We start from the raw sequence: 12,752 nt of genomic DNA, 5'->3' as shown, positions 1-12,752 counted from the left end.
GAAGCAGGTGTTTGGGGGCTTTAAAATCTATAAAAAAAATCACTTTTTGCTATTAAACACTTGCTCTAACAGTGCATTCCTGAGCATGCTAGTGGGGAAATCTTATTAAGTGAAGGAAATGGTGCAGTAAGAGTCCACTGCCTAATTTGAAATCTGCTTGAGTATCTCTGAATAATAGCAACTTTTATAGTGAGTCTTTAATATTTGAAATACTGTCAGACATTGCTCCAGATACTGCACAAAGTGGTATTTCTGGGTGTTGAGGAGAGTTAGGAAAACAGAAATCCTTAAAGTAGCAGGCGAAGCTGCTGCTTTTCAGAGGTGGCTGCTCCATGTTCCCCTATATGACTTGATACCTTGATGGTCTTCAGTCCTTGACTGCTACATTTATTTGTGTCTCCTATGCTTTGCTCAGCTTTAGAGGTTAGATGTTTTGAAACATGATAGCAGAAGTAGTGCTCTGGTCAAAGAGGAGTTTAACATTCTTCCTTCTGGTGGTGATAATCAGAAAAGAATAAACTTTCCTTGCATTTTCCGTGTTCTTCATGTAGTGTTTTGAATGTCTGCTAAACTCTTCCAAGAAATGTATCTATCAGGAGCTTGCTGGCCTTAGAGAAATAGGAGGAAGATATTGTAGCAAGTTGGGTTCACGGTGGGACATGACAGCAGCAGTTAAACTGCTGATCTCCCTTGTTTGTTGTGTCACAAATACCTGTGTGGAGGCGATGGATTTAGGATTTGGAATCTGTTAAAGGAATTTTTAGATATGGATCACGTGGTTTTTGAAAGTGTTCAGTTGTGGATTTCTGTGATAGAAGTTTCGGGTCCCTTTGTAAAAGGCCTACGACACATTACTAGAGCAGTAGCTGCACTTGGGAAGCAATAAGGCATCACTTGATGCTATGTTCAGTTTCACGTGCTCCTAATGTGTTTCTGTATTAATGCTTTTCAGATTTGACTGGATCATTTTAATTTTGACATAACCTGTATCTTGAGCAATTTTATTGAAGGGTTTAACCTGAAAACAATTTTGGCTGAGATGCTGCTTATGTGACAGTGTCAGCTGTAAACAGAGGTGGCATGATTCTAGCAGAAGTACAGTTATCCTAAATCAAAATGATTGACTTCCTTGAAGGGGTTCCAGGGCCTTCTAGTCATGTATGCCTAACAGTGGTCAGAAAATGGTCATGTTGCTAGAGAAGAACTTACTAGCTTCCTGAAAGCTAGAAACACCTATTTAGAAATGACTTGATTATCTTCCTCCTCCATCCTCTTCAGGTCTGTCCCTGGTGAGACCAGTCTTTGACTGTCACAAATTCTGCCATTTATTAGCTGCAGCGGATCTGAGGGAATTATGTTGTTGGAGATCCAGAAAACTCTTATGTCCTGCTTTTCTAGCTATTTGGAAGATAGAATTAATTTAGGGAATTTAGTCAAGTCTTTTCTGCCCTTCCAGGATGCCACACGTGTTCTTCCCACTGTGTAAAGTCCTGGTGACAAAATGCTATGGCAGGCTGTCAGGAGAGCGAACTGAAGATAAACCCATGTTGCTGAAACTCTGTAAAGAGTTTCCAGAGGCTCCAAAATCTAATTGCCTGATTCAGCCTTTTGAATAAATCCTTTTGCACAGTCTCTGCTGTAGGAAAATGAAGCAAGATTTGTAAAGGGCTCCTGCAGTTTCTGTTGATTTGAAGTGTCCATGTCCTTTAAATCAGGTTTAAGTCCAAATTGAAAAGCTTCTCTGAGTTTAATTCATGAAACCTGAATAAGGCTGAATGAGGAGGGTCGTGTGCTCTCGTCCCCCTCTGTCACACGAGTGGGGCCCATCAGTAATAATCAGAGCAGCATTTGTGCCCATCCGCCAGCCTCTGCTTGTGTTACCCAGTGTAGATGTGGCTTGCAGAAAGAGGGCAGCAGAAAAGGACGGTTAGCTGCCACAGTCCCTAACCTTTAGGAAAGAGGCCAAAAATAAATCTGCTTCTTTTTGGCAGCAGGTTGTCTGTACCTGTATATATCACAGGCCATCTGCTACCCTTTGTAGCCTGGTACAGTACCACTTCTTGCCAATAGCTTGAATAGTCTTACCATGTTTGATACTGCTGTTGATAAGCTTTGCATTAGCTTCAGGAAGCACTATGGGTGCTTTAAATATTTTATGATTGGGAAGTGTCTGCACTTAAAATCAGCTTTGCTATGTAATATTGTCTTCTACTGGCCCACACACTATTTTTCTGTCGTAGGACTGCAGCTGTGTAAGATCTCAACAGCTTTAAACCCTTCTAACGTTCAGTTTGTTTCAATGCCATGCAGTTCAGAATTTCTTCTCTTGGAGCTCTCTGCTTTGATTTCTCTGTTCTGTGTCTGACTGGAGGACTGAGGACCACTTTGAAAAAGAAAGAGGTGAAATATCTTGATACAGATTGCTCCTGCAGAGGGAGATCCCCTGCCCTGGGATGTCTTTCTGGAATGCTGCTTTTTCTAATGTGTGTTTCTTATTCCTCTTCTGTTATGTCTCATTCTCAATGAGAACCCATTTGACATGATTTATAAAGAAGCATTCATGAGCTACGTGTGATTGCTTAATAAGTAATGCTGCAGACAAGCTGCAATCTCACGTTCTAGTTCAGAATTTAGTTCAATTCTTTGAAATAAACCCTGCTGATTCACAGGGACCAGCACATCATCCTTCTCCCATCTTAAGACACAAGTCTTTTTGATGAGCTTTAGGAAGTAAGGAGCAGCTAATCAAGGGGCATGTGAATGAGTACCTCTCTGCTCTTGCTTTTCTCCTTGTGTTGGAGCCTCACATATCTTACTTCTTGGACACTTTAACCTCCAGGAGGGAAGTTAAGAAAAACGACTGGTGGAAAAAATGTGCAGCTTTTTGTGTTTCTGAGATGAAAAATATCTGGATGGGTGGAAGGTTAACCAAACTGGCTCTACTTGACCCTGCTTTGCATTTCAGGAACTGAGTCTTCCAGTCTGGGTGGCCTCACTGTTAATCCTTGTACCAGTTGGTCATGAGCCTGTCAGCTATGTGGTTTATAGCAGCGGAGGGAGCCTGGCCTTAGGCTGGTTGCTGGTGCTGTTGGCAGTGGGTGTAGTTTTATCCTCATGTTTTCTGTCCCTACTGTCATTAATATTAAACATTCCAAAGACTGTTTCTGGAGCTCTAGGAGCAAGCTACAAGAAGCCCTGATTAGGGACATACTTGAGCATTGCTTGGTCATAGGTCTTGATCTGACCCTGCACATTCACAGCAGCCACTCTCATGAGGTGGTGGCATTCTCTCCTGGTCCCTGGCTACTGGAATCTTTCCTCTTTCTCTGGAGATTGTTTTTGAGGTATTGATATTTCTGGGAGTGCTCTGCCTTTTATTTCTGCTTTGGAAGGTTGTTGATTGAGCTGGTGGTCAGGGGAGGCATGCTCGGGTATACTGGTTGATAGCAGCTTGGCTTAGGGAAGCCAGAGCTGTAATACCTTCAGGAACTCATGGTTTGGAAGTAGGAATATTGCTGTGAGGAGACTGCAGGTAAGTAACCTTCCCCCTACAAGACATTGTACCCCAAGTCACAGAGCCTTAGCATAGCCTGGTGTGTACATCAGGTACAGTGCAGCCTAGGGAAGTGTACTTGAGCAGGGAAGGGTTAATGCATCTGTTTGAGGAACTGATGTACATTGGTGTGAACAGCTCTGAACCTTATTAGTATTTTGTAACTTTTTGTTCATTGTTTTGCATGGTACTTTCAAAACCATAATTTTGGACCTGAATGCCAATTTCCTATGTGTTTAACGAGCTTGCTGTATCATAAAGCTTTTAATCTATTTTTTAAAAAAGCTAAAAGCTTCTTAACTTATATTACAATTTCACCATCTTAAAAGTATTTTATAACTACTGCTGTCCTTTGATTTGTTTCCATTTTATTTCTATTATCTTGCAGCATCTTTTATCCAAATTCTTCTTTCTTATAAATCTTGTAAGTAGGAACCAGTAGCTTTTCCTTAATTGCGGTCATGCTTTTCTTTTTTCCATTATCCCATATTTTATTTGTAAATTCATTCCCATTGTCTCTTGTAGCTTTTGCACTTTTACTTGGAAAAAGACAAGTAATTTTTTTTGTGTGTGTTTTTGAATGGGGAGGATTGTTGGCAAAAGCAAATTAATCTGCCTGAATCAGTCCCATCTTTTCTGTACTTTAGTCTGTGATCATGTCATGAGTTTCAGGACTTTGCACTAACCATGTTTTTTTTACTTAATGCTTATTTTACAGACCTAGTGTTTGATTTGTATGCATTGTGCATGTAGTGTTTTTTTCCAACTACAATATATTGCTGGATAGCTTATTCAGGACAAAAAATGGCTCATGGGAAGATACATAAAGATTTGTGCTTATTTACTACTTATGTCATGAAAATTTGTAAGGTAACAGTAGGCTAAACAATGAATTTAAAGGCAAAAAAAGAGTATACACCTGTCATTAAGATGTTTCCTTTAAAAGCTAACAAAACACCTATCCATAAACTAACAGGTCGAAGTGTTAATGTGCCATTTGGAGACTGCCTGACCTCAGATTCATTTGGCTATTTCAGTAGTAGAGGGACCAAATCAGGAGAGAGAGCAGTTTGCTGAATCCCATTGATATGGGTCCCTATAATTTATTTGTAACAAACGTTTATAAAACAAAACTGGATCAAAGCAGGCTGATATTCAGAGCAGTGTAAGGGGTAACTTGGCCAGCTGAATATTAAGCACTTGCTTGGATGTTACAGTGTCACCATCTAAAAGTTTTTTGGTGTGTTAAAACAGCAAGGCAAGGTGGTACTTCAGTTTTCTGGAGATGAGAACTAGGCGAGGGAAGATTCTTGTTCTCCAGAGAGGGTAGGAAGCAAATATTGGATAGAAGCATGCTCTTCCCAGCAGGAAGTTGGAACAGGCTCTAGAATACAAGGGTCAGTTGTCATCCTTACAAAGAAAAAAGTTAATTACACTCACAAATACTTTCTAAACAGAGGCACTGTCTCAAATGCAGTGAACTAACAGCTTCATGATAACTACTAAATTTGACTTGATCTTTGTGTCCAGGATCCCATGAGCCTTGTCTATACATTAACACCCACAGTAAAACGCTGTTTTTTCTCTTCCCAGCTATAGCAACTCAAGCTAGCGTGGAGTTCCGCCGGAAAGGATCTCAAATGTCCACAGACACAATGGCTTCCAACCCCATGTTTGATGCAAGTGAATTCCCAGACAACTATGAAGCAGGAAGGGCAGAGGCATGCGGGACACTGTGTAGGATATTTTGTAGCAAGAAGACTGGGGAGGAAATATTACCAGCTTACCTATCCCGGTACTAACCTGTCTTCCAGTTGCTTTGTTGGTATAACTTTATGGTGCAAATTAACTCACAGTGAATAGTGTTCAGTTACTGACTGAATTCTGGGTTGGCAATTCAAAAACCTGGTTAGCCTTGAGATGCTGTAGGTGGGGATGCCCAGCTAGACCAAGTAGTGATTTTTGTCTTCTCATGGTGCTGGTTTTCATTGGGTTTTCTTCCAGTTCCAGCTGTAAGGAAGTCCTCTAAAGTGCCTCCCAGCTGTAAGGAATGTTGTCTTTTTGATACTTTTCTGCTTTTTGTATTCTTGTTTTTCTGTAATTTGTCACTGGATACTGTTCAGATGGATAAAATCAGTGTGCAGACATAAGATGTACACTTTATTAGACCATGAAGGGTCCTACATTGTCAACACAACACTGGGATGGAATTTGTTTGTTGTAGTGGGGTTTTTTCTTCAAATATAGAAATGCACTAATATTCTGCTATTTGAAACAGTTGGGCTCTGAACTACCTCTGTTTTCAGTCTTATTTCTCATAAAATAAGGCAATCTTGCCCATCATAGCGTACTTTTTTTTCCAAATTTGTGTTAAAAAGTGTAATAGAAAGGCAGAGACTCAGCTTCAAATCATCACTTTCCAACTGTCCAGGTACACACTGTCCCAGGTGGCATCAAGACTTCCTGAAAGACTGAACTGTGTTATTTCTTGCATGTGGTAGTGTTTTGTGTATAGATAGTTTGTGTTCCTCTCACCCATTCAGTCAGATTCCTCTGTGTTTGCAAGCCTTTTAAAAAAACAGATTAAAGGGGATATAAGGATTCTCTAATAAGAAAACTGTAAAAGAAACTAACTGCTCCAGGGTGATGGCCAGCCAGGTTCCTGCTCCCAGTTTTCTCATTTGAACTGGTTATGATGGTTATGGTTAGTCTCATTTTCCAAACTGTTGATCAGTGTGTCCTGTCCTCTTCCCCTCACCAAAGATTTCCCAGTATTGTTCTTGTGTTGGGGAATTAAGGATGGGAGTGAGACCTTGATTTTATGTGGGGAAGGGAGTAGTGGGAGAGCATGTGGTCGAAGTGCTGTTAGTAATCGTCCGGGCTGTATTTGCACAGCTCCCAGTCTGTGTTGCAACTAGTCAAAGCTTTCAGTAAAACTGGGCTGCACTGGCTTTTCACATGTAATACTTGTGATTTGTGAGGGGTTTTTGTTAAGCTGGTTAATATGTTTGCCTTTGCTGAAGTATCTTGGGGGAATGCTCAGAGAAACATTTCCTAGCTCTGATTTTTGAACTATTTTATATAGAAAAGACCAAATAGTGGCTGCACATTCTTGTTCATGTGGGATGCTGATGCTTTTTGTGTGCAAATAATTTAATCTTATCTTTCTTTGTCAGATTTTACATGCTTTTAATTCAGGGTTTGCAGATAGCAGATTTCGTTTGCCACCCAGTTCTTGCCAGTGTTATTCTAAACTCCCCTCCTTTGTTCTGCTGTGACCTGAAAGGGATTGATGTCGTGGTTCCTTATTTCATTTCGGCTCTTGAAACTATTTTACCTGACAGGTAAATTGCTATTTCCATATAAATATCATAAGAAATGTGGGGAAGTGCTTTATCTTCAGGGGTTTCTGTCAGTAGCTCTCATTGAAGGAACTCTGCAGTGTGGGCCCCATAGTGTGTTTGTATTTGATGGTGATAATAACACACCTCATGAGCTCTAATTTGCTCTTTTGTGTAATGCAATTTTCTTTAAAGCAATGGTAGTGCTTATTTTAAATGAAATATGTGAGTTGTGTTAGCTAGATATTCCATTCTGGAAAGCAGTAGCTGTAAGAATAGGGAAAAGGAGTGATTTAGCTCAAATATATTGAAAACCTACTGATTTTTAAGTAAAATTTCACAGGACATTCATTAGTGGCTGTTGCTGCAGTGAATTCATCTTGCACATCATTAAATAGAAAAATTGATGATTTAGACTGGCTGGTGAAATTGGAGTAGGTTCTTAAACCAAAAGATACGTCATTTGCAGAACTGTATAGATTCCTGAATGTTTTGCTAAGTAGTTTAATACTACTCTGCGCATGCCTTCTTCAGCTTATGTTTTGTGTCTTGGTACTGCATTTCATTTTGAACTTACGCATAAAATATTATTTATCTTCTGGGTTTAAATCTGAGCCACTGCTTCTTTTGGATAGGTCTTATAAGTAGAAGAATTTGCTGGTGGCTACTGAAAAAAGCTATTTGCTAAGCAGCTTGTGTTCTATGCAGAATGCATGTGAGCATATTCTGAGGATCTCTGGTGGGTTTGAGTTGTAATAAGCCAGTGGAGGGTCATGACTAAAACTTCCTGCTTTGAAGATGGATGCAGTATACAAATGGTATTTTCATCAGCTCACTGCTTTCATGTGGGGTACAAAATCCTTAGCAAGTGATGGTTCCTTCATGGATTCATTGTGTTATTGCTAATCCTTAAAGAAGAAATAAGAACCCTGAGCCTAGAAAGAAACAGCTACATTATTTACTGCAAATTATTTAAGACCACAAGGTGGCTGTGTGCTTAATTTTAACTTAATTAGTTTTGGCTGCAGATTCCTGTGAAAAGTTGATTAACTGTGCAATGCTTTGATTTGCAGAGAACTCTCAAAGTTTAAAATCTATGTAAACCCCACAGAGCTAAGAAGAGCTTCCATTAACATCTTGCTGTCTCTGTTGCCTCTCCCTCATCATTTTGGAACCATAAAGTCTGAGGTAATAAACTCTACCACTTTGTGTTGCATTTCCATTTCTGTTTTCCTGGTTGTTTTGGGATGGGATTTGGATGACCTGTGGGTTGTATTTAGTGTTCTCTTTAGCAGTTAAAACTCTCTCTAGCAAGTCTGTAGCAGTAAGACTATTACAAGTGTGCTGTCGATGCTGACTTTTGAAACCAACACCATGCTGGTGTGATCTCTAATTGATACTGAAATAAATGTGTTTTTACCCTCAGGTTGTCCTGGAAGGGAAATTCAGCAATGATGACAGCTCGACATACGATAAGCCAGTAACCTTCCTTTCCTTGAAGCTGAGGCTTGTGAATATACTTATAGGAGCTTTGCAAACAGAAACAGATCCCAACAATACTCAAATGATTCTAGGTTATTACAACTCTTTATTTATTAACTGTGTTAGAGAAGTGTCTGTCTTAACCTGTTCTGGGATAATACGGGTTATTAGCAACGTGTTGCTTTGCAAGAAAAGTGAAAATCCTGGCAGGTTGTCATCTGTATAATCTCCCTCAAACTAGGAAAACATCTTGGAAAGCCTCAAAAGAGATTGTTAAATCTTTCTTTACAGGTGTGGAATAGTCCTTGAAAAATAGAGGTGGAAGTGAAGGACATTCTAGCAGGAAAAGTCAGTTATAAGTAGGAATAGAAACAGGAAAAGTTTTAATATTGAGAAATATTCTTGACTAATGAGTTACAGGGAACGTTTTAAGTTTTGGCATGCTTATGTCTAGAAACAAACTGAACCAGTGACCAGCGGTCTGACATTGGCAAAATAGAGATGACATTTGCTTAGCACTGTGTAAATCCTCAGAGAACAGCTTTGGCACAGGGTCTGGAGAGGCATTGTGGTTTGGCAACAAACTTTTCACTGGGGTAATGAGTGTATTATCATTATTCTGAATACTCAGAAAGTAAGTAGAAGCTGAAAACTTGAATAGCACAGAATCTGTCAAGCTAAATATATTTTCAGGCAAGTAAAAATATACTTGCCTTTTATTCTTCTCCCCTTATTTTTCTCTCTTTAGAAGTGTATTTTCCATGTAATGCTGTTCTTGTCCTTTGATAGTTACAATACCACTTTCCTTTTGTCTGGTTAAAAAGGAACCAGATTTGCACTGCAATGAGAGATGTCTGCCTTGTTCTGGGACATGGAGAGCCTGCCGATTAATAGGGGAGGGCAGGAAAATGGCATGGTCAAAGAAATGAAGGGAAACAAATCCAGTCTGCAAAGACTTTTGGGAAGTTTCCGTGCAGTGACTGAAATAGTTCTTTTACTAGTGGAAGACTAGAGGGGAATAGTTGGAAGAATGCTTTGAGGCCAGTGCTGGTGAAGGGATGAGGATGTTTATGGTTTCAGAGTGATCCTGATGGCCAAACTGGGGAAGAGAGCATCTTGGTGCCAGGCAAGAACTTAGCCAAAGCCAGCACTGTATAACCCTGGAGGTGGCTTTGCACTACACAGCTCACTTCAGCACTTGGTTATCTAATAAATAGTAGTGTTTTATTCACAGAATCAGTAGATTCCTTAAATGTAACCTGAGTTTTTAAATCAGCACAGTCTGATAGGAGAGAAGGAATGGTATCAGTCAAGGAATGATATCAACCCTTCTGTGAAACTAAAAACCTTCTGAACTGAGGAACTTGAAAAACCTATGTTCAAAGCATTTGTAAAGTAGCTGAAAGCACTCTGTCTCAGCTCTCATCTGCTTCAAATGGCTAAGCCTGAAGCAAAACCCGTGTTTTATAAAACCCTTACACAGAGTTTTTATGAACCAGAATTGCAATCCTGCATGTTAGATGTTCAGCACTTCTTTGTACATTTTAGAAGCTAATATTCTACTGCAGTTTTTAGTTATCTTCTTATATCTGATTCTTCAGGTGCAATGTTAAATATTGTTCAAGATTCAGCACTGTTAGAAGCCATTGGCTGTCAGATGGAAACGGTGAGTATTTTCTGTTTATGAAGTAACCAAAATAATGCGTTGCTTTATCTGCTGTTGTAATGTTCTCAGCATCTTGAGCTTTGATCACCATTTTTTCTCCATTGTACCTGAGAACATCCTCTGCTATAGGAAATCTCCTCAGAAGAATCTGCTCATAGCTCAAAACTGACTTTCAATTTGCAGAATGGTGGTGAAAATAACCTCTTCAAAAGCCACAGTCGTACTAACAGTGGCATTAGCACTGCAAGTGGAGGCAGTACGGAGCCCACAACACCAGATAGTGAGAGACCAGCACAAGCCCTTCTGAGGGATTATGGTAAGAAAAGTTCTTCTGAAAACGCCTTATCCTTACATGCCAGGGTGGTGGTTTGGGGTTTTTCCTGTTTCTCATTCTGGCTAATACATTAATGTGCATGGGTGGTATGAACCCATGGTGGAGAGACCCTTTGTTTATTGCCAGTTTGTGCTCATATGTGCCCTTTAAGTGATTGTTTTTTAATCCTACTAAAGGACTTGGTTAACATTTTTAAAATAAGAATGTAAAAGCTTATGAAAAAGGTGTTTGCAAACTGCTTGTCTTAAGCTTCTGTTTTCAAGACATTCAGTTTTCATGAACAGCAATGGGACGAAGGTATAGCAGGTATAAATAACATGTTTCAATCATTTTGGTAGCATTCCAAATGCTTACCTGACTTTTGCAACACCTTTTCTTAAACTGTATTTAAAGAGCATTTGAGGGACTCCAGTTTTTCTAGAGCAAGTAAGCAAAATGCTTGTGTTGTGTCATTTGTTATAACAAGAGAATTCAGTGGTTAACTTCAGTTTGCTATGTCTTGTACTGTGCATTTTTGAATCTTTGTAATAACATCCATGTTATAAATCTGTGTGGTAAGCTGGCCAAATGTTGAGATCCTGGAATTTCATTTGCTTCTTTGGTCTTCAGCAGTTTAACTGATGTTGACCAAGTAAATGTGAGAACAGATCACCTTTATTATGTTGGAACCTAGGCTGACAGCTCTGTTCTTGCCAACCAAAAATGGTTTGGGTTTGTTTTTTTTTCTTTAGCTCTATAACTGAGAGGAGGGAGATTAGCAGGGAAGACTTTAGGATATTCTAGGGATTCATATAAACATGTTGATGCTTTTCCTACAGGATTTGTTTGAGATTTATTAAAGTGCTAGTTTTCAGCACAGCATTTAAATTGTGTGTTTAGTTCGTATGGGCTTTTATTGGCAAGTGCTTGTAAAACTATCTATTTGTAAGGTTAAAAATATATCTGACTTATGAAGTCTTTAAACCGTGACATGACTTGAAAGATATGTCTGTAATACATTTATCTTATTGGATTTTCTTAAATTTCCCATGTGCAAAGGTAAGGATGTAAGAAATTTATGAAAAGAATTAAATTACTTCTGCTAGATGCTTCAAACAAGAGAAAATTGAAAATAAGATGGTTTATTTTTACTGTTTAACTGTAGCAGACACTTGTTACTTGTAACACTGAAGAGTTAAGTACAGAATTACACATCTGATGATGCTGATGAAGTTTGGGGAAGGATGTTACTTAGCTGTCACAGCTCTCATGTCTCTATAACTAGTCATTTAGCAGTTTTTGTTTATGAAATTAATTTGCCTACTTCAGTATATACTGCTTTATGTATAGTATTTTGGTTCCTAATAGAAATGGGAACAACTGATACCAAAACCAAAATTAAAGTCTAGAAATAATTGGGTCTTTTTTTCTCCAGGACTGATTCTTGCATTATCTGTGTTTATCAAACTAATACGACTTTTGATAAGCACTAGGTATAGAAAGAGTGGGTAGCTTCTGGCATAGATAGCTGAAGTTACATGCACTCTTAGTTCATTATTGTGGCCTAAATATACAAGTATTAATATTTAATATACATTACCACTGCCTAAATTTTTCTGAGACTGCAAGACATCGCAGCAATTTAAATACAACAGCAAAACCTGAAGTGCAGCAGAGTGCTGGGATTATCAAAAATGTGTTTTTAAAGTAAAAATTGGGATAAGCTAGTCTGAATGGTTTTTATAATGTCTGGTGGTGCATACGAGGGAGTTATCCTGTGCAAAAGTGATCAACCCAAATTCTAGATTCTGGGCTGTGTATAATTTTGTGTGTATTGTGGCTGCTTTAGCTTGTGCCTGTGCTTTGCTTATTGTCACTAATGCTTAGTTATTTTCCCTCCCTGTGGTACGTGGTATTGGGGTTATATCCTAGCTCTTAATACAGATACAGCTGCTGGACTACTGATACGCAGTATTCACCTGGTAACTCAAAGACTCAACTCCCAGTGGAGGCAGGACATGAGTATCTCACTGGCTGCACTGGAGCTTCTGTCTGGGCTGGCAAAGGTGAGAGGTGAAGCCTTGTGTACTCTGGCCCCTTCTCAAAGGGTGATCATAGTCCTGTTCAGGTGAAAGTCATGCCACCAGTTGTCTGTGTCTGAGTTAGTCAGCAAATGTTCTGTTTGGACACAAGAAAAGCAGTACTCCTTTTGTACTTCATATTGTCCTAATTGTGAATGCCTGTGGCTCAAGTGATGTGTGCCCTGTAAATGACTGCTGCCTTGAAAGGAAGGTCAGGGTGGTCCGTTCAGGTACATGTCGCAGTGTATTAAGCAACTTAATTGCCCTTTTGGTAATTGTGGTACCTGCTTTTCCCCTTGATCTCATTTTGGAAATA

General features: G+C 39.3%; 1 protein-coding gene across 4 annotated transcripts in view; it reads left to right on the top strand.

The window, feature by feature from the left end:
- Positions 1-12,752, top strand: part of RALGAPB (Ral GTPase activating protein non-catalytic subunit beta) — a 56,117-nt gene that overhangs the window by 17,744 nt on the left and 25,621 nt on the right. For 2 of the 4 annotated variants that reach the window (XM_080627884.1, XM_080627887.1), the window contains exons 10-16: positions 5,147-5,348; positions 6,730-6,897; positions 7,968-8,082; positions 8,321-8,468; positions 9,978-10,042; positions 10,226-10,358; positions 12,288-12,421. In XM_080627884.1, the coding sequence (XP_080484010.1) occupies positions 5,147-5,348; positions 6,730-6,897; positions 7,968-8,082; positions 8,321-8,468; positions 9,978-10,042; positions 10,226-10,358; positions 12,288-12,421 (965 nt within the window). The remainder of the gene's footprint in view (positions 1-5,146; positions 5,349-6,729; positions 6,898-7,967; positions 8,083-8,320; positions 8,469-9,977; positions 10,043-10,225; positions 10,359-12,287; positions 12,422-12,752) is intronic. The other 2 variants (XM_080627885.1, XM_080627886.1) reach the window with 2 other exon arrangements.

This window comes from Psittacula echo (genome assembly GCF_963264785.1).
Source record: "Psittacula echo genome assembly, chromosome: 12".
Lineage (NCBI taxonomy): Eukaryota > Metazoa > Chordata > Aves > Psittaciformes > Psittacidae > Psittacula > Psittacula echo.
This window is presented reverse-complemented; position numbering and strand designations above follow the sequence as displayed.